The sequence below is a fragment of the Myodes glareolus genome, chromosome 26 (genome assembly GCF_982192425.1).
Source record: "Myodes glareolus chromosome 26, mMyoGla1.1, whole genome shotgun sequence".
Lineage (NCBI taxonomy): Eukaryota > Metazoa > Chordata > Mammalia > Rodentia > Cricetidae > Myodes > Myodes glareolus.
In genome coordinates, this window is record NC_142051.1 from 5,094,681 (window position 1) to 5,120,183 (window position 25,503).

General features: G+C 43.6%; 1 protein-coding gene and 1 long non-coding RNA gene across 2 annotated transcripts in view; one reads left to right on the plus strand and one right to left on the minus strand.

The window, feature by feature from the left end:
* The window catches only part of Wif1 (Wnt inhibitory factor 1), a 63,530-nt gene that overhangs the window by 35,682 nt on the left and 2,345 nt on the right, over nucleotides 1–25,503 (plus strand). The window contains exons 3-9 of the mRNA XM_048418573.3: nucleotides 4,345–4,453; nucleotides 10,337–10,477; nucleotides 11,302–11,397; nucleotides 12,524–12,619; nucleotides 17,464–17,559; nucleotides 23,134–23,229; nucleotides 23,767–23,862. Of these exons, the coding sequence (XP_048274530.2) occupies nucleotides 4,345–4,453; nucleotides 10,337–10,477; nucleotides 11,302–11,397; nucleotides 12,524–12,619; nucleotides 17,464–17,559; nucleotides 23,134–23,229; nucleotides 23,767–23,862 (730 nt within the window). The remainder of the gene's footprint in view (nucleotides 1–4,344; nucleotides 4,454–10,336; nucleotides 10,478–11,301; nucleotides 11,398–12,523; nucleotides 12,620–17,463; nucleotides 17,560–23,133; nucleotides 23,230–23,766; nucleotides 23,863–25,503) is intronic.
* Nucleotides 18,932–21,140, minus strand: LOC148117720 (uncharacterized). Its single transcript, XR_015736716.1, has 2 exons — nucleotides 20,774–21,140; nucleotides 18,932–19,754 (listed from the first exon to the last, which is right to left on the minus strand). It is a non-coding gene; the product is annotated as an uncharacterized LOC148117720 (long non-coding RNA).

A 25,503-nucleotide genomic window follows, 5' to 3' on the forward strand; every position in this document is an offset into this window, starting at 1 on the left:
ATAAAAGACCGACTCAGAGGCTTCTGCAATTATTGTACTTGTTAGATTAAGCATACACCCCAAGCCCAGACATTCAAAGGTAGACAAAAAAATGCTAGATTCCTCCCATATTAACATGGGCTTCTTCCTCTCTGTTTTTACCTTCCAAAGAGCCTCAGACCAAAGGCCTTCTGAGTTGCTCCAGTATGCTGTGTAAATGATGTCTTCATCTCTCTGGAAGGAATAACTCTAACTTCAGCCAAGTCCATTGGAAGCAAGATGAATGGCTTCCAGCACCCCTCCCTTGATAATATTTGCGTGCCTTTTATATTTCTCCACACACACACAAAAAATTTACTATGTGGCAAAGCAGTCCAGCAAAAAGTTTTTTTTTTCAGCAACTTAGTTTAAAAAGTGAATTAATTATTCCCCTGAATAGACTCATTCTTTGTTTGAATACAAAGCACTCTTTTCATTCATTTCTCAAATAACTGCCCTCCTTGCCTCTACCTGAATTTCCACTAATGTCATTTAATAAAACCAAATGTACTTTTTCCTAATAGCAGTTTCCAATAGAACTTTGCCACTACAGTTCATGCTCTGAGTTCCTTTTATCTAAGTAATAAATCTGTAATTTGTGAAACTCATTCCCAAACTTTAAAGCAAATTCTCTGTTCTTTTTGGCATAGAATTTGGGTTTTTATTTGCCTCCAAATAAGTTTTTCCAATGGAGAGATTGGGGCCTAGGAATATTTATTATATTATAAATACGATAAAATTGAAGGTTCTGTCTAGAAGCTAGAATATGACATTAATCTAAGTCTAACATTCATTTGAACAACCATTCTATGACTTTTAAACAAAAGTCCTTAAGTGAAGGATATATATAAATATATAAAAACTATCTACGTGCTAGTGAAGGGTAGACCTTTTTGTGTCAAGATCAGACAAAACTGGATAATTTATAAGCAACTTTCAAGTTAGAATATTTAAGAGACAATTGAAGGAGTAAGTGAGAAAGATTCCTTCAAAAATACACACGTATAGAAAATAAATATGGACTGGTGAGACGACTTGCAGGTAAAGGCCCCTATAGCCCGACTTGACAACCTGAGTTCAGTCCCCAGGGCTTATGAGATGGAAGGATGGAACCAACTCTCCAAAGTTGCCCCCTGACCTCCACATGTACTGCGTGCTACTGCACACTGAATAAAAAGAAATTTCAAACATAATAAAAACTTTATATAAACCAACAAAAACAAGCATGAAGGAAATTACATATTTTAGAGACTTAAGCACTATTAATATCCTTAGTAAAAAGGACAAACAGACAAGGTTTGCTCCAACAACTACCTTCTGTGAATAAAATCCAAGAAACTTGAGCTCCAATGTACAGACTTAGTGACTTTCATTGGCCACATGGACCTGACAATGGTGTTCCATGCTTATTTTTTAAGTTAATGAATCAAATTTCACTATGAAATGAATAAAGTCACATACTGAAAATGTGGAGGTGCAGAAAAAAAGAAAATCATAGTTATTATCAGTTATAGTTCAGCGATGTCTTAATCTGGACACTTCAGCTCTTTTCTTGTCAATACAACCATTTGAAAAGTGAAAACTCTAGTTTCTTTTACAAAATGGTCTTAAAGATTCACAAATGGAACTTTTAAATGTATCACGTGTAGGAAGGCAGGTTTAATTTTCAAAACAATAAAGCTTAAAGACATGCTTATGGAGCAGCAAAGGGCAATTTCCTAGTAGGATTTGAAGTTTTGGTTTATGGTGTTTCGTGGTAGCCACGCAGTCTTTACTATCACCCTGGGTCCTGCTAATGAAGTAGGTGTTCCTGTTGACTTGGGACACACGAAGGACATTCCACCAGGGTTTGCTGGGCTATTGTTATTATCCTTTGTGGTACCGATAACTAGACTATGGCTAATTATGACAGCACTCAGCGCCAAGGCCTTTCACACTACCACTTCACTGTGTTTTAAAATAAAACTTTGTAGTAATAAATGCCACAGAGCAAAGCATGGGGGTGGCGTGTCCAAGTTGACAGAAGTCATCGGAAACACCCGGGTCTGTGGAAGCTGGAGTCTTTCTCATTGATTTTCCCGCAAGGACAGAAATCCTATTCACTCTCTAGCGCAAAGGAATCCATTGCAAATTGAATTACCTTTCCTGACAGCATTGCTTTCATGGGCTCCCTTCAGCTCTCTGCCTGCCCATCCATAGGGGAGCCATCATTTGTCTCATGAGCTGACCGCCTGTCTCCCTTCAGCAGATGAACTCAATAAATGAATTCACCCAACCCCGTCACTCTCCAGGGGAAGGAACATCGAGGTCCTCTGGAACCTTTGCAGTCATTGCCCCAAGCCAAGGAAGGAGGTTTGGTTAATGAAGGTGCTATTTTGACTCCATGAACTCCGGGCGTGTTTCTTCGCTCACTGTCCATGTAGACAGACTCTCCCTGGAAGCTGAGATTCCATCTTATCCTCCCACGAAGTCCTGGGTGACAGATGCATTTGAGGGTGATTTAAAGCAGAAAGTGGTTTGAACGGCTGCTATTGCATTCTTCATATTTTCCATGTTATCAAATAAAAATTATGTTGAATGTAAATACTATTATTTAAAAAATTCCAGTCAGTTCACATGTATGTACTGTAACTTATTTCTATAATTAACACATCCAAAACTCTAGCTATATCTTTGGATAATGGCAGGAGCACTCAGCTTGCCTAGTTCACATGTTACCTTGTGTGTTCTTTATTAGCTGCCCGTTATTCTTAAGCAAGAACAGATGATTCTTAGCATAAACCATTTTTGAAGATTTTGTGTGTGTGTGTGAGCATGTGTGTGCATGCATGTGCATCTTCAGAAGCCAGAAAAGGGCATCAGATGCCCCGGAGCTGGAATAACAGGTGGTTGTGAGCCACCCTATATGGGTCCTGGGAATTGAACTCTGGTCCCCTGGAAGAACTACTATCTCTCCAGTCGCCACAAACACTCTCATTAGCAATGTTACACACCAAAGCTCCATGGTTAGACTCTCCCTCAATTTTCCACATTGATGGGCACCTGAGTAGCAAGACTTTTGCTTTAAGTACTGACAGCGGGAGGATGAAACTGTTTCCGCTGTAAAGTTATCCAGCTTGTTGTCATTGCGATGTTTTGTTTTGAGTTTTTCTCTCTATTAACCTGAGACCTTAAATGTAAACCTTTCAAAATCAACAACAGGATTCTTAACTTTTGGCCTTTAAGTGTCTTCTTTGCCTTAGGCTTCCAATCCATTGATCAGTGTTTACCACAGCTCTACCAATTCTCTCCGATTGAAGAAGAGTTAATGACCCAAGATGCAGAGATGAGTTTTCCAAGGGCTGTTCACTAATCGCTTTGATATGTCTTATCCCTCTGTTTTTCCTCCAAATCCGTCTACAGATAGCAACCAATAATACTGCAGAAGTTAAATGACCTTTTGGGCAAGCTCTAAATAAATGCTCGGAGCATTTTAGGGACTCTGTTCTCTCTAGGCAGGGTTCTGTTCCATATGTGTAAATCAGAAAGAGTGTATTATGCTAACAGGATATTTTAGGTGTTGGTCACTCTCCCATCGCGTGGATGGTTTGTCAAGAAGTCTTTTCTCCCCTCATCTGGCGATGGATTGAGATGGAGGCGGAGAACCACGTTGGAACACTGGACCTAGCTCCCTAGGTCCAAATAAGAGGCAGAAGGAAAGAGAACGTGAGCAAAGAAGGCAAGGGCAGAGGAAACCTTCATCCGACGTTGGATGGCGATACAGATGGAGACCCATATTGGAACACCGAACTGAGCACTCCACGGTCCAAATGAGGAACAGAAAGATGAAGAAAATTAAAAAAGTAATCAGGACTGCGAGGGATGCGAGCACCCACTGATACAAGGGAACTGATATAATGAGAGTTCACCAAGGCCTGTTGGACTGGGACTGAACGAGGACGTGATCCAACCAGATTCTCTGAATGTGGCTGGCCCGGAGCCTTTTTGAAAAGCCATTGACAATGACACTGGGACTTGCTTCCTCTGCATATACTGGATTTTGGCGCTCCAGTCTGTTTGGACTCTCACCTTTCCTGGACCTGGAGGGAGGGGGGAGGAACTTGAACTTCCCACAGGGCAGGAAACCCTGACTGCTCTAGGGGATGGAGAGGGAGGAGGAGAGGGAGTGGGGGGAGTGGGAGGGTGTTGGGAGGAGGGGCTGAAATGGAAACTTTTATAATTTAATAAAAAAAAAATAAAGTTAAAAAAAATAAGAAAAAAAAAAGAAGTCTTTTCTCGATCACTGTGGTTTCCTTGGGGGCTGACTGGCAATGCCTTTTGTTGCAGGCAGAATACTTCTATGAATTCCTGTCTCTTCGCTCCCTGGACAAAGGCATCATGGCAGACCCAACTGTCAATGTCCCTCTGCTGGGAACAGTGCCTCACAAGGCATCAGGTGAGTGGTCTTTGCTTTGAAGAAGTTTGTCCATAAGACCTAACTGGAGCTGAGTCTATATAAGGTACATATGCCATCCAGTTGAGGGGTTATGGGATGTTTTCCTGAGGAGAGCTGTTGAATTGAGGGCAGTTCGGTCATTGTCCTTGAGGCAAAGGATTAGGATGAGAATAAAGAAATGATGGGTTTATAATTTCCTAAAAACCCAAGATAGCCCAGACCAGACTCATTTATTAATGCTTCTAGATCTTTTTTAATAAAGAAAGAAAGAAAAAAGAAAATAAACATGCCTGATGGATGTATTCAGCCAGTGAGTGTGGATTAGCACAGAACACACAAATGTGTCAAAGATTCAAAGTGGTTGAGGGCAGATGATAACCAAGAAAAAGTTCCCAAAGTTAGCATGGTGTCAGAAGGCCTTGAGGGGATGGAGTGACATCAACCCAAACGTCCTCATGTAACCATCCTGCTTGGCTGAAGAAACATGTGTGTGATTTGGTCCTAGCTTTTCATCGTGTGTGGTAACCACTCAAGCCTTATCTAACTTGATCACGCTAAGACAAGAATTGCAGCACTGTCTTACAAGCTTGAGAAAATGAAGGGTCACACAGCTTAACCACTTCATTCAAAGTCAAGGACTAGTAACACACAGTAGAAGAAAGGCCAGAGCCCAAATCCAAATCCTTCTGGGTGGGTAGGGAACGGAAAGTACCCCTGTATTTCCTTCTAGTCTTGTGTCAAGAATTTGCATTCTTACATTTGACACTTCATGACAAGCCTGTCATTTACAGGTCTTTTTGGAAGTTTTTTTTTTACCCTTGTAAGACACGAACTTTTATAGTATTCTGTTACATGGATATGCCATAATTTATTTCTCTGTTCCCTCACTTTTTGTGGATGAGACAGTTTTGTAGAGCTTCATGCTATACATACCATGATAAATATCCTTTGACACTAAAAGATGCTCACTGCTCTAAGGGAAGGGACCCCATGTGTCTTATTTACCATGACTCCTAATGCAAGGCTCAGCACACAGCCAGCATGTAGAACATCATTGCTGGATTAATATGTATACTAAACCCTTGGTGCCTACTTCTTTATTATAATAGGTCATCAGAAATGATATTTTTGTGATGAAGACCATGATATGAATATTAACTTTATAAAACTGTGGAACTGCCCAAATGCCAATAGTACTTTTTTACAAGTTATACCTATTTGTACCCTGGCTCCAGTGTAGAGTGTGGTTGGCTCACTGTAATCTCATCAGCATCGATTACTAATTATATTAACTACTTTGCCAATTTAAAAAGTGAAAAGCAGACTTTCCACACTGTCTGTTAATCTTATTTTTAAATTCTCCCACTGAGATAGAACACCATCCCGAAATTTAGCAGACTCTGTGAAATATCGGTGCATCCAACTTATTTTTTTATATTGAGATAGTAGTGTCTTATTAGTTCACAAAATTTGTGACAGACAAAACAGGCCGACTTACCTTTGCTGTACTTTTTCTCAGGCTACCATTTCTTTATTCATTTATTTAGTTGGTGGGAGAATACAATTCATATTGCCAAGCATATTTTTCCTTAAAACTTTTTTTCCATTTCTTTTATGTTTCAAAATTAAGTCCTGCTCCAGAAAGCTGTCAGGTGAGCACTTCAGCACGCCTCTGGAACCCTAGGAACATCTTGGAGGACAGGCAGTAGAATGAAAGAACAGCGCTGGCCCGGGTTGGGCTCAGCCATCGGCTCCTAGGGCAGAGGGTTCACTGTCATGCCACATCCTTCGCATCTCCACGCACGGTGCCAGCCGTGGCTGTGGCTTTCTAGCATTTTGAAATAAGTAATAGCGATTCCTACTTTTCATCTCATTCGTCTAGAGGAATGATAAGAAACTTGTCCGGTATCGAATAAGAATCCTTTCAGGAGCTAAGTGAGGTCTGTGGAGTGGTTAGGAAGTGAGCCGCTCACGGAGACTGCGTTCCTAACATCTGCCGTTTCCAATACATACTAAATCTCTAACTTCCCACATCTTCCTACCTTCGACAATTTTTAGCCTCTAGAAAAGGGTTTTTACTAAAACTCTACCTTTGGAGCTCCTGACACACCAACTGTTGCGCGTGTGAGGACAGAACGCCTCACGGGAAGCTCACGTCTCACATCGCTTTCCAGTACTGTGAAATCTAGAAACACAAAGCTCACAAGCTGGGGAGATGGCCCTCCTGGGAAAGTGCTTGCCACACAGATCCCTGGCACAAAGCTGAGCTTGACAGTGCCCAGCTGTCATCCATCCCCGAAGGACAGGAGCCCTGGGGTTTGCTGGCCAGCCTGTCCAGCCAATTGGCAAGCTTCATGTTCACTGAGAGACCTTGTCTCAAAAACCATGAGGGAGGGGACTGAGGAAGACATCTGCTATCTGACCTCTACATGTAACACATGAACACACACACATACACGTGCACATGCATAAAAGCAATAAAATCTAGAGGGAAGAGAATATGCCACTTGGGTCAAGGTGAGATTTTAAGCAAAGGCACAGGTTTTGTTTGGCGACAAAGTGATGCCCACATGTGTGGACGCACACATTCTGCTTTGCCCGTTAGGTCCTTCCACCTCGGGGAGCACGTGAATTTTTTTTTCCTTTCTTTTAGAAGCAGATGCAGGGTTTGTTTGCAAAACTGCAGGTGCAAGAGTTTATGGGGGTTTCAGATCATTGTGGGGCCGCGATTTCATTAGCCTCACGGGCTCGGTCACCACAGTAGGAGGAGTGGCGGCACCTTGAATTATTAAAAAGTAACCAAATCGCTGGGTCTTTGCTCTTAAGCGTCCAGGTAGGGTTCATTATTGTGCCGCACTGTTTTACACCCCCAAGCTGCTAAGCTGTTCTTTTATCCCACGGGTGCGTTTGTGCCTGGGCATCCCTTGATCTTTAACAGTTACGAAGTGCCTGCCTTCTGGCATTTGAAGAGAACAAAAACAGGAAATCCAAACTGTGGAGTGGCTCGGTAAAACTACCGAGTTATATGTATAAATATAGAACTAGTTCCTGTCGAGTCAGGGCTTTGCCTCTTTGAACACTGTCTCTGCACCAAACCCATAGACCAGCAGTATGTCTTAGGAACCCAGTGTGTAGAAGTTTTTAAATATGTGCTTATGTTAGAGGTATACCACCTGCTTCATGGCTCCAGGCCAGACTGAATGGTCAGTATTTGCTGAGACAGAATGCCACAGCAGCTGAAGTCCCGAGTACTTACATAAAATACTTTTGATATACATGTATGTGTATGTGCGCATACATGCCCCTGTGGGTAGGGGGTGCTATAGAGCACATGTATGTGTGTAAGTGTGAAGGCCAGAAAACCGTCTCAGTTGCTATCCTCAGGAACTAGCCTCCTAATTTGAGATGACTCTCTCATGGCCCTGGAGTTCACCATATTAGGCTAATTTATCAAATTAGCCACCAATAAGCTTCCGGGATTCCCCCTGTCCCTGCCTCCTCCGTGCTTGGATTATAAGCACAGGCCACCATACCCAGCATTTAAAAATTATTATTTGTATTAGTTTTTTGAGAATTTCATACAACACGTTTTGGTCATATTTACCCCTCCCAAGTTCACTCCCACCTACCCAACTTCTGTTCTCACTTCTTCTCCTTTATAAAAGTCCATCAAGTCTTGGGTGGAGAGCTTGTCTTGGAGCATGCTCAACCTCTCAGGGGGTCATACCTTTAAAGAAAACCCACTCTCCCTCTGTCAAAAGTTAACCTGTCATTCTGCCCTCTTCCCAGGAGATCTCCAGACTGGGGTGAAGGGGCGTCCCTCTTAGTGCTGAGTACTTAGTCTATTAATAATTTTCCATACCTTCACCGCTTGTGCATGCCCAGACGTTTTGGGTTCTGACAATCAGACCCGAGCCTCCATCCTTACAAGTCAACACTTTACTGACTGAGCCGTCTCCCAAGCCCTCACCTAGCAGGGAACAGTTTACCATTCCGTGTTCTGCGACATTGTGATTGAGTTCCTGTTGCCTCTCATTTTCTATCTTTCTGTAAGGGAAGTGTGTCAAATGACAGGATGCTCCAGGAGTGTGAAAACCATGCCCATCTGTGTGTGGAAGGGGTATTCTGTTAGAATAAGTGTTCATGAACCGCTCCCTAAGAGTTGTTTGTGTGCGATCAATTGTGTATTGCTGTGGACTCGAATGCCATGTGAGTTCATCTGTTTTAGTGTTCCGAAGTTGTTTTCATTCACCCTGGTTTACACAACACAGGCTGCACTGGAATGCAAAGCATCTGGCCTTGTGTTCCTTTAGCCTTTGGTACAAGTGGCCCTCTACCCACAGGCTGACTGCTGCCAAAGGACAGTGTTCTGTTTCCACTATCTCTCGGCAATGCCAGAGGCTGCAAAAGAACTTTTGTTTTGCAAGTTCACTAAGAAGAGTGCGTGGCCAACTTGTGTGCTGATGGGAGCAATCGCCAGCTCTTTTTGTCTTCTAACCCTAGGAGGAAGGGGTAGCCACACTCCAAAGGGAGAAGGTCTGTCCTGGTTTAATATAAGCCCATGCTTAGTGGCTGTACCCACCATGCAAAAGCTCTACGTACACCTACTGGCAGTATTATTATTATTATTATTATTTATTTAAGAAAGAACTAGAATCTAGCTGTCAGCTAGATCAGTCCTTCTCAGTGGGTGGCATGATAATCCAGTATATTCTGGAAAGTTTCGTAATCATCCTCTCATCCAGTAGCCAACGTCTGATGAGCCCATTCCTCCTCGTCCCTTGTATTACGAAGCTGGTGGCCTCCTCATTGTCTTCTTGCAGAAACATTTGAGTTGCCATGTCCTGCCTGTGGCCTTGTTGTCAACACCCGGACCCGCCAAGTACCCAACAGGTGCACCGGAAGTGGCTCTACATCAGCTAAAGCACACACCAGATTTAGCCCACCCGCCACATTAGCTCAGCCCGCCACTCTGTGATATCACAGGTGTCTTGAGAAAATAGCAATCTGGTTGACTAGGCCACGGCTGGAGTCCAGGCTGAGTTGCAGAATATCTTCAAAGAATTTGCTTTGTTACTTTCAGATCAGAAGAATAAAAAATAAGCTAGTGGGCTATTATGCCAAGGGCTTACTTAATGGATATAATATTATATATTATACCTTTTTCTGGCTCTTTGGGAATGGTAACTGTCTCATCCTAATTAATATAATTATATAATATAATCACAAATGTCTCATCCTAATTAATATAATTATGCTTCTTTTTGCATCTTTAATTTGCAGACCAAAAAATAAGAAATAAAAAATACCCACCTTTTTTAGGTGTGAAAACTGGCGCTGGAGAGAGATGGCTCAGTGGTTAAGAGCAGTTACTGTTCATAAAGGGGACCCACGTTTGCTTCCTGTATTAGGTGGCTCACAACTGTCTGTAACTCCAGCTCTTGAGATCTGACAGCCTCTTGCCTCCACACGCCTGCACACACATGCCCATATATGTATATGCACACACACAAATCACACAAAAATTAAAATAAAATCTTAAAACGATCTACAAGCTAAGATTACCAAGCCTAAAATATATAAGCCAAAGATATACAAATCAAGAACCTGTCTCAAAAAAAAAGTTTTTTTCAACAAAATATTTCCAGTTCTGCATTTGTGGATCACACATTAGCAAGAGTCATTCATTCTATTACCACCTAGTAAGGTGCTTGTGTTCCACCGAAAATTCCACAGGTAATCAAAATACCTTCTCGACTCCCATGGAGATACATGAAAATCACAAAAACGTGCCCCTCTTTGCTTCTTCTTGGTCTCCCTGTGGTTCCTGTGAGGCCGAAATCAGTTGTCCAAATTGACGTCACAGCCTCTCTTTCCCTTTAGTTGTTCAGGTTGGTTTCCCGTGTCTTGGCAAACAGGACGGCGTGGCAGCATTTGAAGTGAACGTGATTGTCATGAATTCTGAAGGCAACACCATCCTTCAGACTCCTCAAAATGCTATCTTCTTTAAAACATGTCAGCAAGGTGAGCACTTAGAGCCCCTCAAGAGAGGGCTTTGGAGGTAGGGAGTCATACCTATGGCTTGTTTTCTTTTTATATATACCTTGGAGGGAAGAGGTGGTAAACACAGGGTCCATTACAGGTACTTAGATTTTCTCAGGCTTTGATACCACGTAGGAACCTTAGGGACGCCAGGGTGCTGTCAAAGACAAGCTTTTCCTCCCCCTTTTCTAACATAGCCTTAAGGACTCCCCATCTTTATCTCACCCAAGGCCACAGACATCCCCTTTCTTGTTCCAGTTCCTCCCTACAGGTGTCAATCATCATCAACATTTCTCCTGGTCCCAGCAACACTACCTACCCATGCCCTGCCAAATGCCATTCACAGCCACAGAAGACAGGAAGTCAGGGTCACCCAATGATCCTGCCAGGCAGACAGGGCCTCAGCAACTCATTGCATGCCCTGGTGCCCACTAACCACAAGAGAATAGCTCCTTCCCCATTCCAGCATCAAGTTTAAGCTACGGAGCCAGTCAATGCTCTACACACATACAAAAAGCCACCTGCTCTCTGGCAGTGGATACCAAAGGCAATGACCCTTGTTCCTCGGGTGTGACTTTCAGCGTTGGGAAGAAGTAAACGTGGCTTTACTCCCCCCTGTGTGTCCCCTACTGTTATAATTAAGATTGCAGGGAGAGCTGAGTGAAAATGGAGGGGTGAGGAGGGAGGGTTAAAGATTGTGGGTTTCAATCAATTGTACCGAGAACACTTGAGTAGAAATGACCACCAGTGGCTCACCCGGTCTGACTTCGAGGGCATGCTTTATGCCTTGTTTCTCTTTGGTGCAGCCGAGTGTCCCGGAGGGTGTCGGAATGGGGGCTTCTGTAACGAAAGGCGGGTCTGTGAGTGTCCTGATGGGTTCTACGGGCCTCACTGTGAGAAAGGTAAGCAAGGGAGTTGGTCCACCAGGCTTGCTCCCCAATGAACGTGGAAGCCACAGATGCCCCACGTGGGTCTTCTGGTGTTTGTCACACATCCCTTGGAATTACTATTATTATTTGGTAATATTTTAAGGGTCGGTGAAACTTTAAATAGGCACAGAAGATCAGTCAGAAAGTCGTACTTCTGTGGATAGTTGTCTGTTCATATCATACGTGGCCAGACCTTTGGCCAGAGAACCAGGTCTCTGTTCTTCATGACCAAGCCTCTGGACAGCCTATACACACAGTGTGCTTTGTGATACTCTTATGAAAGTTTTAGGGTTCTAATGCCACAACTGATTTGAAATTCTTTCAATTAAAAATACCTCAATTCATAATTAAATCCATACCTGAGTACAGGTTCTACCATATCGTAAGTTGAAAGAAGGGATGAAAATGATTTGGGTAGTAAGAACATTTATTTTAGAGGTACTATTTTTGAGATCATTATATGGAAAGAGACGAGTGAGAAATGAGTATTAATCATAAGCTCTTTAAATGCCTTTATATAAGACAAAGAACTTATTTGACCAGAGTTAGCAAAAAGTAATTTTTTCTTTTAAGAGATAAGAATATTTTCTTATTTGCACTTGTCTTAGAGTTTGAAGATCAAGGAAATGGAGCAGAGAAAAATATTTGCAGTTTTTTTTTTTAAAATACATCACAGCCAAGTTGATTTGAGAAAAATATTTTTTGGTTTTTATTTGTTTGTTTGTTTTTTTAAGACAGGGTTTCTCTGTGAAGCCTTGGCTGTTCTGAAATTCTATTATATAGACCAGGCTGACCTCGAACTCACAGAGATTCATCTGCCTCTGCCTCTTGAATGCCACCATGTCTGGCCTGATTCTGATAAATATTTAATCAGGCATTTAAAGTAGAACAAGTTGAAAATTCTTGCCTAGGAAATTGGCTGAGAAGTTGAAAAATAGCCGAATACCATGAGACAATTTTTAATATAGCAAAACTGTGTATCTAAAGAGTAAACATTTTTGACTCTATCACAAAGTCTGAGTTGTAGATCATTGCCAATGCCAAATGCCCTGCTCCTGCATCCTACTTGGCCTTAATCAGAGTCCCCTCTCCCCGTAAGCCCTCTGCATACCTCGGTGTTTGAACGGCGGGCTGTGTGTCACTCCTGGCTTTTGCATCTGCCCACCTGGATTCTATGGAGTCAACTGTGATAAAGGTAACAGGACTTCGTTTCATTTTCTGTGTTATTTTTAATATTTATTTATGTGTGTGTGTGTGTTTGCACATGTGCATCTGAAGGCCAGAAGAGGGCAATGGGACCCCCTAAAGCTGAAGTTACAAGTGGTCATAAGCCTCCACGTGGGTGGTGGGACTCAACCCCTGTTCTCTGGAAGAATAAACTGTGTTCTTAACCACTGAACAGTCTCTCCAGCCTCCCAAAGATACATCCTTGGTGTCATCCCTTTGTAAACACGGTATGTCGTGTGAAGTGAAGATGACTCCTCTACTAAGTGGGACCCCAGTTGGGGTATTACTTAACCCAGCGGAAGTTTAGTTTTACGCCCAGAGTGCTTCAGTGCAAGAATATACACGTCAGTAACCTGAGCAACATCCACCTGTGGTCCCCAGACAGGGTAGAAAGAGAGGGAAAATCCGTATGGGGACAAAGGATGCCTCTCGTCCAGCTGAGAAGCAAGACTTGGGCCCGGCACAGTTAATATTTGCTATGAAGGTTGCTGACATACAAAAACAATTCCCTTCCTAGGTACTTTATGTTAAAATAGCAGTGAACCAGACTTAAAGTGTAGGGCCTCATTCAATACTCTAATTGCAAGAGGTCAGGTGCCTCCCTCTAAGTACAGCCGCGGTACATTAGATTTCACTTACAGAGAGTGGATACAAACTTAGCCCTGAAACTACCTGACTACTTAGCCAGCCCAAAACTCTTCAGTGGGTAAACCTTTTCAAATACTCTGGAAAGTATATGCATTTAATGAAAGTGTCCTAATATCCATAATTGTATTTGCCACAGACTATTGATTTTTATTAATAAAATATGCTTTAGACAGAATAACAAACACTGATTTTAACTAGTGTCTCTAGTGATCAGTCACTCAGCATGGAGCACTACTGCAGCTCAGTTTCCTGGTTGGTTGGTTTGCTTTGTGTGTGTGTACGCAATTTCCTAAAAAGGAAAAAAAGTTGAGGCGAGGAGTTCTTGGCGTGAGTTGAGGAGTGATTGAGTGTCTTAGGCTGTCCAAACAACTGTCACATGACTGTCTGGTCACATTCTTGACACCGTTGAGAAACCAAAGCATTACACAGTTCACTCCCAGAGAGCTGCCCCGAGGTTTACACAGTGATGTGGGAGGTCCTTCTGAATATGTGTTGCTTTTATTGGTTGATGAATATTATCTAGCTTGAATCGCTCGGCCCAGATTTCATCCCCTCCACGGAACCACTCCACCTAAGCAGGTCCCAGCCTCTCCCGAGTGACCTGAGACTTGGCAGATAAGATAACTTGGGTCATAAGCTTTTTCTCTTTGCCCCCTATCGATTCTTGGAATGGGATAGCATCTGAAAGCATTTGTATCTTTCTTTTTTTTGTTAAACCACAAAAATTAGATTTAAAATATTTTCAATACATATTCCTAAAGACTAAGACCTAGTGACAGCAGTAACTTTTAAGAGCAAGTCAGTAAAATTACTCGAGTGTATCTTTGTTTGCTCAAATTTAGTGTTTGGTATTTATAGCATTTCTGCTATTTGAAAACCAGGCATTTCTTGGAACGGAATAAAACTCAGACTCTAACAGAACTATTGGAAGTAAAGCAAACCTTCAGACACTTGAACTGACACACACACACAGAATTAACGAAATGATTAGTGATACCTGTCTACCTGTGGCCATTATTGCCATGGCTTATACGATGAAAAATCTACTGAGATCTTTTATCCGATCTGGGCTGACTCACCCCTCTTATGTAACCTGGTGGCTCCCTCCTCCCAAGAGGTCACTAATGCCCAACTTAACACAGACAGAGAACAGGCATAGCACGATACTGCATAGAACTCCTGGACTCGAGAGATCCTTCTGTCTCGTAAGTGGCTGCACCACTGCGCTGACTATTGTGATACACACACACACACACACACACACACACGGGTGTGTATGTGTATGCATATATACACCTATCTATGTGTTTATACATACATAACCACAATATACATCACACACACACACACGCACACACACATATATGTTACAGTGTCACAAATACTTCAGAATCATGAAGGAAAAATATACATTTGTAATACAGAACATCTTATATTCCATAATACTTTGACTTTCAAATGAAAGATTTTCCTACATGTTAAGAATTCTAGTAATTTTTAAAAAACTCATTTGGAAAATCTGTTGAAACTTCATTTGGTCTCACTGGAGATCTTGGAACATAAAACATTAATTTTTACTGGCTCAACAAAAGATTCTTTTATTAACCACGAAGGAATATGGAGCTGCTGAAAAATGGTTTAATTACTGGCACAGAGCTAGACTTTAACACTATACTTTGGAACAAACATTAAGGAATCACGTCCATTGGCCTTGGGGACATCTGCCGCAAACTTTAGGAAATGACCAGCAAGCACTGCCCAATCAGCCACAGTGAAATTTAGTTAGCGTCTCTGGTTCACGGCAAACCAACATTTGGATTAGTTCACTTTCTGTTGCGATAGCAAAACCCAGAGACTCGGGGTTCACAAAAACGGTGAGGACAATTAGCCTCACAGTGTGGAGTTTCAGTGTGCCATCTGTCTGGCTCCAGCGAGGGCCTCAGGCTACATCACAGTGTTGAAGTCAGCACGATTGTGGGAGTATCTTGGGAGAGATTCCACGGCAAGACCAAGCCAGAGACCTTCAAGCGCTGGGCAGCCCTCTAAGAACTCCTGAGGACGATCCCAGTGACCTAACCACAACCCGTTAGATCCCACTTCTGAGTGGTCCACCCTTCTCCACGCCGTGCTCTGCTGACCAAGCTTGCAGCGCATGGACCCACAGCCAAACCATGACAGGAGTGTTGAAAACCTTGGCCAAGATGACAGAAGCCATTGAACATACTGAGAATACGGACAAATTATTGAGAATTGCCGTGATGAGACACACGGCCCAAAGCAAACCGGCTCCCACTTTTGTACCATGGGAGGAAGTCAGGACAGGAACTCAAGCAGGGAAGGGACCCGGAGGCAGGAGTTGAGGCAGAGGCCACGGATGAGAGCTGCTTACTGGCTTGCTCATCGTGGCTTCCTCAGCTTGCTTTCTTACAGCACTGAGGACTACCAGCCCAGGGATGACCCCCCCAACAATGAACTGGGCCCTCCCTCATCAATCGCTAATTAAGAAAATGCCCTACAGCTGGATCTTAGGGGGTCTTTTCTCTCCTATGACTCTAGCCTGTGTCGAGCTGACATAGAGCTAGGCAGGACAGGAGAGGTATCTGTGCTTGTAATTCCTCATTCTGGTGTCTGAGACAGAATCGTGTGTTAAGGACGAGCAGGGTCTGCATAGCTGTCTGTTAACTGGAGAAGAAGGGCGTAGGAGGAGGGCAGTCAGATTATATAGCCAGATTTAGTAGTTCTATTTGCAGTGTGTTGTCTAGCCCACTGCCCTTTCTTCAGCAGGGGGCGGGGAGGGCAGGCAAACATTGATCCTAACCTTCTCTCGCTCTCTCATTCTGAGAAGACGTGGACAAGTGGGGAGACAGGACTCACTCATAAAACCCCAACAACACTACTGCCACGTGGTGAAGAGAGGGCCGATAGTACTGGATTTCCTAAACTCTAAATCCGTACCAGAAGGGGACTCTGTTCATTCCGACATCAGGATGCTAAGTGCACAGTTACCTGCAGCTGGGAAGGGTTTGTCATTTGGGATGCTCCCTAACACATTTAAGAAGCCCCGTGTCCGCAGAACGTCTTAACCGAACTGACTTCCACAAAGCACAGACACGTTCACACCGGAAGCCTTTATTTATCTGTTTTACAAGTCACCAGTACAAAACCAGGACATATGAACGAAATTTAAAAGAAAAAAATTCTAAGCACTAATCTTTAGTTTTCAGCTTTTTTGAGGCAAAGTTCCAAATAGCCACATACGCCAGGCCAGCTTCTAACGCACTATGTAGCCAGAAACAAACCCGACCACCCAGCCTCTACTCCCCTGGATTCCGGGACTACAAGCATACACTTTACCCCCAGCCCAAGCTCCTATTTTAATCTTCTTTACCGAGTGAGCGAAGCCGTCCACTTTTCAGTTTCCTCCTATTCCCATTTCTCTATCCTCCAAAGATCAATGAAATTCAAGAAACGGACACCAAGAGGGAGGGGCTTAGGATGCGTCACAGCTCCTTGATTGGATTTTCACCATGTCCATCATCCTGCTTCACCTCCCGGGCTCCATCATGGCTCAGCCTCTTCCTTAGGGCCTCACAGGGTTTTCAGCCTGTCTCTCTGCATGCAATTAGTCAAGACTCCCTCCAAGTCCCATGACAGTCTCTCTCTCTCTCTAAATCCCATTCGTTCAAACGAAGCTCCGTTCTTCTGAGGGTTGCCTCCTCCTCTTTGGGCCTTGACACTTTGACACTCTCTCCCCTTTATCTAATCCAAATAAGTTTTCCCCCTTTATCTTCCAACTTGATGCTTTTGAAAGGTATTTTCTTGGATTTGCAGATTCTTCTTTTTAGCACTAAGTTTTTATTTAAAAAGACTACTTTTTATATATTATACCTTTTAACAAAATTAGGAATGAATACATTGTGTGATGCCCTCTTCTCTCTTATGTTCTGAGAGTCTTTGTAATTTGACTGTAATTATAATTTGAATTGGTTATTTCAAATAATGGGGTGTTTGGTCATAACTTTTTTCAAACTGTAAAGTGGTGTGTTTATTATGTAGCTGAGAACGTGTTAGACACATGCTGGAGAAATATCGTTCACTTGAAGTGAAGTTCTTGCTAGGCGTGCCTGCCTGTCTAACGAAGCACCCTGTCATCCATTCTAACAGTCAACTGCTCGACTACTTGCCTTAATGGGGGGACCTGCTTCTACCCAGGAAAATGCATTTGCCCTCCAGGACTCCAGGGGGAGCACTGCGAGATGAGTAAGTACAGATCTCGGCGTCTCGATGGCCTGGTGGGGGGGTTGCTGAAAAACTGTCTCGTGCCTGCTTTTGCCACTGAAGCCCAGACAGGATGGAGACCTTGTGTGAAATCATAGGCCAGTGTCTCTTCCCTAGATTCCTCGGGCACTCCCTTGTCTAAAAGCAAGGCTAAGAAACGTGGCGCTTGTCCCAGAGGCTCAAGACAAACCCACAAGCGCGGAGGGTTTTCATTATCATCCTAGAACAGACTGACTCATCTAAGAGAGTGGGAAAGAAGGAGAAGTGAACACTGCACAGCGATTAAAACAATAGCCCAGCCTCCTAAGCGACTCCCAGGGACACATTATACAAAAGGAGGCGGACATGCGGGGGGGGGGGGGGAATGAGTCCACAATTTTCAAGTTCAAGAGGCAAAACTAACGGATGAAGTGGTAAAAACTGGAGTTTCTATTGGGGGTCAAAAGGAACCTTATGGGGTGCTCAAAATGTCTTCAATAGCAGTGTTTCTTGAGTGCTCAGATTTAAAAAAAAAAAAAAAGGTGGAGCTGTGAACCTTAAAACCGACACTCATTCCGCCCACACTGTGTTGTCTGTCATGCTTCAGTACAAAAGCTGAGCAACGGTCTCGGCTCTGCCACCCACTGGCTCTACCACCTACCAACTGGCCAGTGCTCAGGTCTCTCTTTGAAACTCAGACATGAACCAATTCAGTCCAAGCCGCACTATGACCCAGAGGACAGCTAGCATGAAGGCCCACGTCCAGGCAGGAAGGCAGCCGTCAGGCGTGCCTGCTGAGGGGTCCCCTTCTGCCCCTTGGATGTGTGTTGAGGGCAGTCCTTCCCAGCTTCACTGCCTCTAAAGCACTGTGTTTGGTGCGGCCACTGTTTCCAAAGCTGAGGTAGATTCCAAATTGAATAATGCTATGTTTCTATTTTAACTTTCAACCTCTAATTTATTTGTGGGTTTTTGTACTTTAATGAGTAGTAGATGAAGTAACCGTTTTTATAGAGTTCAAATGAAATCGCTCTGAAGTTTCCATCGAACATGTAATTAATTGCCAGGATGTGGTTTCTGTTCTTATTAATTACTCTTTCCTGATAAAGACATCTTGAGCTAACTCCCCTCAATTTTTTCCCGAAGCTCAGCCCCAGACGTGGCATGCTTTGTTTACGAGTCTTTGTTTGTGGCCTCATTTCACGTAAGGGTGCCTTTTCATGACTGTGTGTTCATGAGCCTTCCTCCGGCGCAGGCTCGCTGTCTCCCTCCCTTTCTTTCTTCTCTCCTCTCCTGCCTCCACCTTCCCTTCGCTTCTGTCTTTTTTTTTTAAAAGTTCTAACTGGACAAAAAAATGTAGGGTTTTGAAAACTCATCATAGATCTGACAAGTTTTATTCAAATTCCTTTAAAAGAAAACTTCCTGTTTCAATGAAATGGAACATTACTAGAACAAAACAAAACAATACAGCAACAGGTCTGTGGTTGAAGTTCCTCTGAGTGTACAAATTAAAGGCAGAGTTGAACTTATTTTTTAGTGAATGTATAGTTCACATACCATAAGATGCAGCTTTTTAACGTGTACCATCCTGCAGATTCTGCCATCACCTCAGTCTGATTTCAGAGCAATTTATGACCATCCTAAATATGTGCTTATACTTATGTTTATTAGAAAAGTCTCCCAAGTCCCCTCGTAATCCCAGGGTCTGAAAACTAGCAAGTCACTTTCTAGCTCCCTAGCTTGGTTACTCTAAACACCTCCTAGAAATAGGGTCATATAAAATATAGCATCCCTGTTGCCTCTTTCATGAAAGGTCACTGCTTTCAAGGACTGCACCTGGCGCAGAATATGCCAGTGCATTGCTCCTTTCTGTGGCAGAGTGACGTCCAGCTGTGTGGATAGACGCCACTTGTCAGTTCATCTACCAGCTGGGGAAGATCTGAGTTGTTCCCACATGGGGGTTATATAAACAACATGGTTGTATTTGTGTGCATGTCTCCATGCAGACAGGTTTGTATTTGTAATTCTCTGTGTGTGGGAGGGGGGGTCCCACAACATGTGTGTGGAGATCAGAGGACAACTCTTGGAGAGCTGGCTTTCTCCTTCCACCTGGGGATTGAACTTGGGTCTTCTGGATTGGTGGCAGGTGCATGTCCCTGCTGGGCCATCTTGCCAAGTTTGCATTTCTTTTGGCTGTTTACCTAGGACCACAAGGGAACAAGTTCACGGAGGAGCTATCTTCAGATTGTTTCTCCTTTTCCAATCCGCCCGCAACACTGCCATCTCTCTACACTCTCACCAAAACCCACCTTTCCTTCTTAAGGAGACGTGTTCTACTATCTGTCAGGCTAGCTTACTTCCGCCAGTAATGATACCTTCTCAAACACCACTGAAACTGATTTGTGAGATGCTGGTACTGGGTCAGCCAGACTGTTCTGAGAGGCGTCTGGGATGCCAACTGTGCATACATCTTGCTATGTAAGGCTTACAGGTTTCCTAAGAATCTTTAATAGAACTTCAGTTTAAAAAGGTCACACAAATTACTTATATCCTATGATAAATAAGTTTAAAAATAACAGGCCCTTGTTATAAAAGTTCTCTGCAGAAAATAATCAAAAAACCGCTCAACGTTCCAAGGCCCACACCTGGTACATCTCTTTCCTCTCGTTGTCTGTGAAGTAGAATTACAACATTAAGTTATCCCGCAGTCTCACAAGTGGAGGATGTCTGAGGTCTCCACATTGGTCTGGTGTTGTTCTTACAAGGACTCCTCCATGGGTTGTACTAAAATACTAATAAAACTCAGTGAAATCTCCCTTAGCCAACACTCCTTGAGGTTTTGGTAGACCTATTTCCAACCAATATAATGTGGCTGCAAAGTATTTTCAGGCAAAAGGGGTCAGTAGTAAGATGCTTGGCGTGTTCTGAATACTAAATAATCAGATGGTGATAGCTGATGCTTAGTCTTTGAACCAGCTCTGTCCTAACAGCTCCCTGCAGTCACGTTCCTGGCACTGAGAACCCGGGGAAACCTTCCTAACCTCCCTCCTGGCTCAGATGAGCCTAAGAGTCTTCGTTTCCCTCTTACCAAGAACACAGTCAGACAGTAGAGTCAGGGGAGGGCTCTGCCAGTCAGCCTGCCTTGCTTCAGATCACCAGCTTTACGCCCCCCCCCCCCCCCCCCCCCCCCCCCCCCGCTCCCATGGAGCACAGAGCTCACCAACTTGTTGACACAGAAGAGCAACGGATTGCTTCTGGCTGAGTAATGATCACATCGGAGCCGCCTTGATCCAGTTTTGTGGCTGTGCCGGCCGGGGTCACATGCTCTGTAGCACGAGTTCTAATAGGTCTTAATAATAAAAGCCCAGCATCAAATATTGGGGGAAATTCCGAGAGATCAGAGAGACAAAGGAGCAAAACCACAGCCACCTCACCTCTCCACTTCCCAGCAGAAAAGAGACTGAGTTCCTGTTTCCTTCCGCCTTATTACTTCCTCTCTCTGCCCAGCCATATCACTTCCTGTCTATCTGTATAGACCTCCAGACTGCTATGGTTAGCTTGTGGCTAGCTCCACCCTCTGATCTTCAGACAAACTTCATTTGTACAGACGAGATATCACCTCAATGCTCTGTTGGAAGTTTGGAGTTAAAGTCTTTCATATAAATGGTGTTCTTCAGAAAATAGGACTCTTTGGGACTTTTGGTGGTCAATAAGAAGGTGATCTTTGAGACTGTGAATGAAAGGTGATGCTTGGAACTGAGAATGTAGCTTAGTTGGGACAAGAGTACTTGTCCAAAGTGCACAAACCCTGTGTTTGGTCCCTAGTACTGAGTAAAACTGTCTATAATGGTGTATACTTATGACCCAGCACCAGGAAAATGGGGGTAAGAAGATCAGAAAGAAGTCAAGGACATCCTTAATGACATAGTGAATTGAACTAGAAGCCAGTCAGGTCACATGAGTCACTGTCTCAAGAATGAGGGAGGGTGAGCTCTAAAGGGGAAAAAGCTGAATTCTTGTCTATTACAGAGCCTTTAACCTCCCAACCTTGTTGTGAGTATATTGTCTTTGTTGCTAAGTGGCTTTGTCCAGTTATAAACAAATAGAGTTCTTTCAGAGAAGTGAAAAGTAAAAACTGAAGTGTTTGTGGCAAAACAATATTCACATGAAATTCAATTCTTTTGTTAAACAGTGCTTGTTAGTAAAGGGCATTCTAGTTTGCTTCGTCTCAAACTTTCTTAGGCCATAAAAAAAGATTTAGTAAGTGAAAGGTGAGTTTGTTAATGGTAATGATTTCAAAATAAAAGAACAAGAACAAAAACTCAAACTGAGGTCTAGTGGATGCTGGCTGTCTTTGGGCTTGGCGCTTGGCAGGATGTGGCTTCAGCTTGGGTTAACAACCCCTTATCATCACTTCTAAGAAGTCATCCTTCAAATGAGAAATTCTTGATTGTCAAGGAAAATAAACATTTGTAGTGTGAGAAAGGAGAATACTGTTGCGTAGTTCTTACATCTCTGGTCCTGTTCCAGTTCTAAAATCCTAGGATTCAAAGCTCTGTGTAAACATCGGGGGTGATTCATTTCATAACATAAGTGGAGGTATCAGGGAGAACGATGCTTCCTCAGGCTCTCGGACAGTCCATAGAATGGATAGCTGTGGTTCCGGGGACCAGCCCCTCACCCCACCCATTGCTATAGCAACCTGTGCTCCCATCTGATCTGTTCCATCCACGTTCCTTCCACCAGGGGCATCTCTGAGTCCCTATGCATTACATGCTGCCATTCCACCAGGGATGTAATGAATCCTCTCCGAAGAACAATAAACAGTGGGCATCAGAGGTCCATAAACAAATGCCCCCTCTACTCTTTTCGGTCAACTCTCATGTGCTTCTGATATAATCCTTGGGCAGACCAGAAGAATAGGATCCAGTTGCCCATCATGGTGGCTGACCTGCAAGCACATTTCTGTGTTCTCTTTTCCCTCCTTCTCTGCTGCACCATGCAGGCCCCTGTTCCTATCTCCAAGGTTCACTTCCCCTGGTTAAACTACCTAGATGCAAACTTTCTTTCTGAAAGACGATGCCCGAGTAAGACTGTCATCAGGTGTGGGTACAAACAGGCCTACCTCCAGAAAAAGTAATCTGCAAAAACCAGAAGTTGTAGAAAATTTCTCATAGTGAGTCAGTCACGGGTGAAATTCTAGAACAGTGTGTGTGGAACTGCAGGCATGTCTGAGCCAGGCTAGCTTGAATTTTCTGTTTCGTGAAGCATATTCATTATGGGAAAGAGGGTATTATATATATATATATATATATATATATATATATATATATATAACATAATAGGATATAATACAATTCAAATAACATATAATATAATGTATATCATCATGTCAACATATTAGCTTGTCTCTGAAACAAAAACAATATAAAAGCCAGAGGAGGCCTAAGATAAATGGAAATGGCTGCCATTTCAAAGCATTTCTCCTCTCAAAGCCTTTTCACTCCTTTGAAAGATGTAATTACTATTGAATAAAGCCCTGGGCTCCTTCTTACTTAACTAATTTCCTCTCTACCGCAGGCAAATGCCCACAGCCCTGCCGAAATGGAGGGAAATGCATTGGTAAAAGCAAATGCAAGTGTCCCAAAGGTTACCAGGGAGATCTCTGCTCTAAGCGTAAGTACCATGCGCGGTGCGATATGGATGCAGGGTGACTGCATTTAGTGTCTGTGGATATAACGTCCATGCCTGCTGCATGCCGTCTGGGCACCAGAGCTGACCTTTCCCCACTGGTTCAGAGGCTTCCTTTTCTTAGACCATGGGCATTGTAGGGATCCCTGAATATAAAATATTTATGCACATGGCTAAATTCTTTCATTTTTAATTTTGTTTGTTCTATCTATTGGGGTTTCTTGAAAGGAGTAATCGCCCACCATCCAGTAGTTTCAAAATCTTCCTGAGGGTCTTTGTATAAAGATCATTCATAAGGATTTTTCCCCAACTTTAAAGCTGACTTTTGGCTGGAAAGTGACTAAGACAAAAAAACAGAGAGAGAGAGAGAGAGAGAGAGAGAGAGAGAGAGAGAGAGAGAGAGAGAGAAGCCAAAACTAACATATTCTAGAGAACTAAAGGAAAAGCCGCTATGTAGCTGTGTTCTAAAGAGAAAGGAATAGGAATTGGAGGAAGCATTGCTCTGCTCTGTTCTGATTCTAGCCGTCTGCGAGCCTGGCTGCGGAGCTCACGGAACCTGCCACGAGCCCAACAAATGCCAGTGTCGAGAAGGCTGGCACGGAAGACACTGCAATAAAAGTGAGTAGAGGGCCTTGGATAACCTGCAGCTCAGCCCTGCTAGGTGGCTATGTCATTAGCGACAGTCTCTGCCCCTGCTCCCGTGCATCTCTCTCAACTTCAAAGTCAACTAAGCTCTGGAATAGAAGAAGGCATATAAAATGCCACCAGATCCGTTAAAACATCATCACACATATTCTCTACGTCAAATTAATAATGCAGGATAGTTCAGTAATTCAGTGTATTGAAGGAATAATTTGATTAGCTAAAGTTTGTCCTTCCTTCCTTCCTTCCTTCCTTCCTTCCTTCCTTCCTTCCTTTCTTCCTCTTTTCCTCCCTCTCTTCTTTCTTTCTTCCTTTCCTCCCTCCTTTCCTTCTTCCTTCCCTCCCTCCCTCCCTCCCCCTCCCTTTCTTTAGTTGTCAAGCTAGAGATCTCAACCCCACCCCCATGCGCCTTGCTCGGCAAGTGTGCTGGACTCTAAACTACAGTCCACCCTGAAGATATTAGATGAACATTAATATCTAATGACCTCTGGCTTCAAAAATCAAGTTTTATCAATTTATATATAATACACGACACATGTCTCAAATCTTTTCATGGCCCCCGACAGAATGTTTACATGAGTTCTTTGGAAAGAAAGGACAGGCCAGTGGGAACCCTTCCCGGGAACGTGGTCTAATGTGTTTGTGTCTTTCAGATTTACTGACTGTCTCAAATACATGAGCAATGTAGATAAACCAGAGGACAATTTTATATATGAAATGAAGCTTGGTAAATCTGACCATTCAGCATTGATTGCTGCCCTTCCTCAGTGCTAAGCAGGAACCCAGGCATCGGGACTACATGAGCAGACGGGGGCGGGGGAGAGCCTGCCTTGTGGAGCACAGGGTCCAGGATGGGGAGGAGGCCAATCAACACGTGAGCAAAACGGCAGGGTTTTCGTCCCTCTGTCACCTAGGACAGCCCCCTGTGCACGGCCCGCGGCCTACCTCACTTGAAGGAAAAGGAGGCTTGAGTCATGTCACACTTCAATAACCAATTATCTTAATCCCATTCCATTTCCAAATTAACAAGATACGAATTTGAATAAATCACAGACACATCAAATATTTTTCTAGATCAGCTTTCAGGGAGAAGTGCATACAATCCAGGGAGCATGCCCAGTGAGTTGGGCCCATCCAAAAATAAAAACTCGTCAGGAGCCTTCCTGTTGCAGAGCCTTGAGAAACACTCCAGTGGAGACCACACTGGTTCGCCTGCCATCAGGGTCTCATTCAGAGCAAGGCATTACATTCAAGAAGGTGCCTGGCACTTCGGTCGCAAACCTGTTCGGGAGCGGCCACCCAGCTCTTTTGTGCATCAACCCAGAGAATCGAGCTGAAAGACTGGGGTTTATTTTGACTAGAGGGAGGTGACAGGGAAGCTTTGAGTCACAGAGTTCTGGTAAAGAACAAATTCCCAGTGGGGTGGCACATTGGGAGGTCCTGGGCACCCAGGCATTGTGGAGGGGAGGAGGGTCCTGGAGACAGACCAATTCTCAGCTTCAGCTCTCCCACCCCAGCAGGGAGGTTGGGCTTCATGGGTGGCAAGTCAAGCGGCACATTGTTAGCTCATGTTTTGACCATCCCGAGAGCTAGTAGTCTACATACTGACAGTTCAAA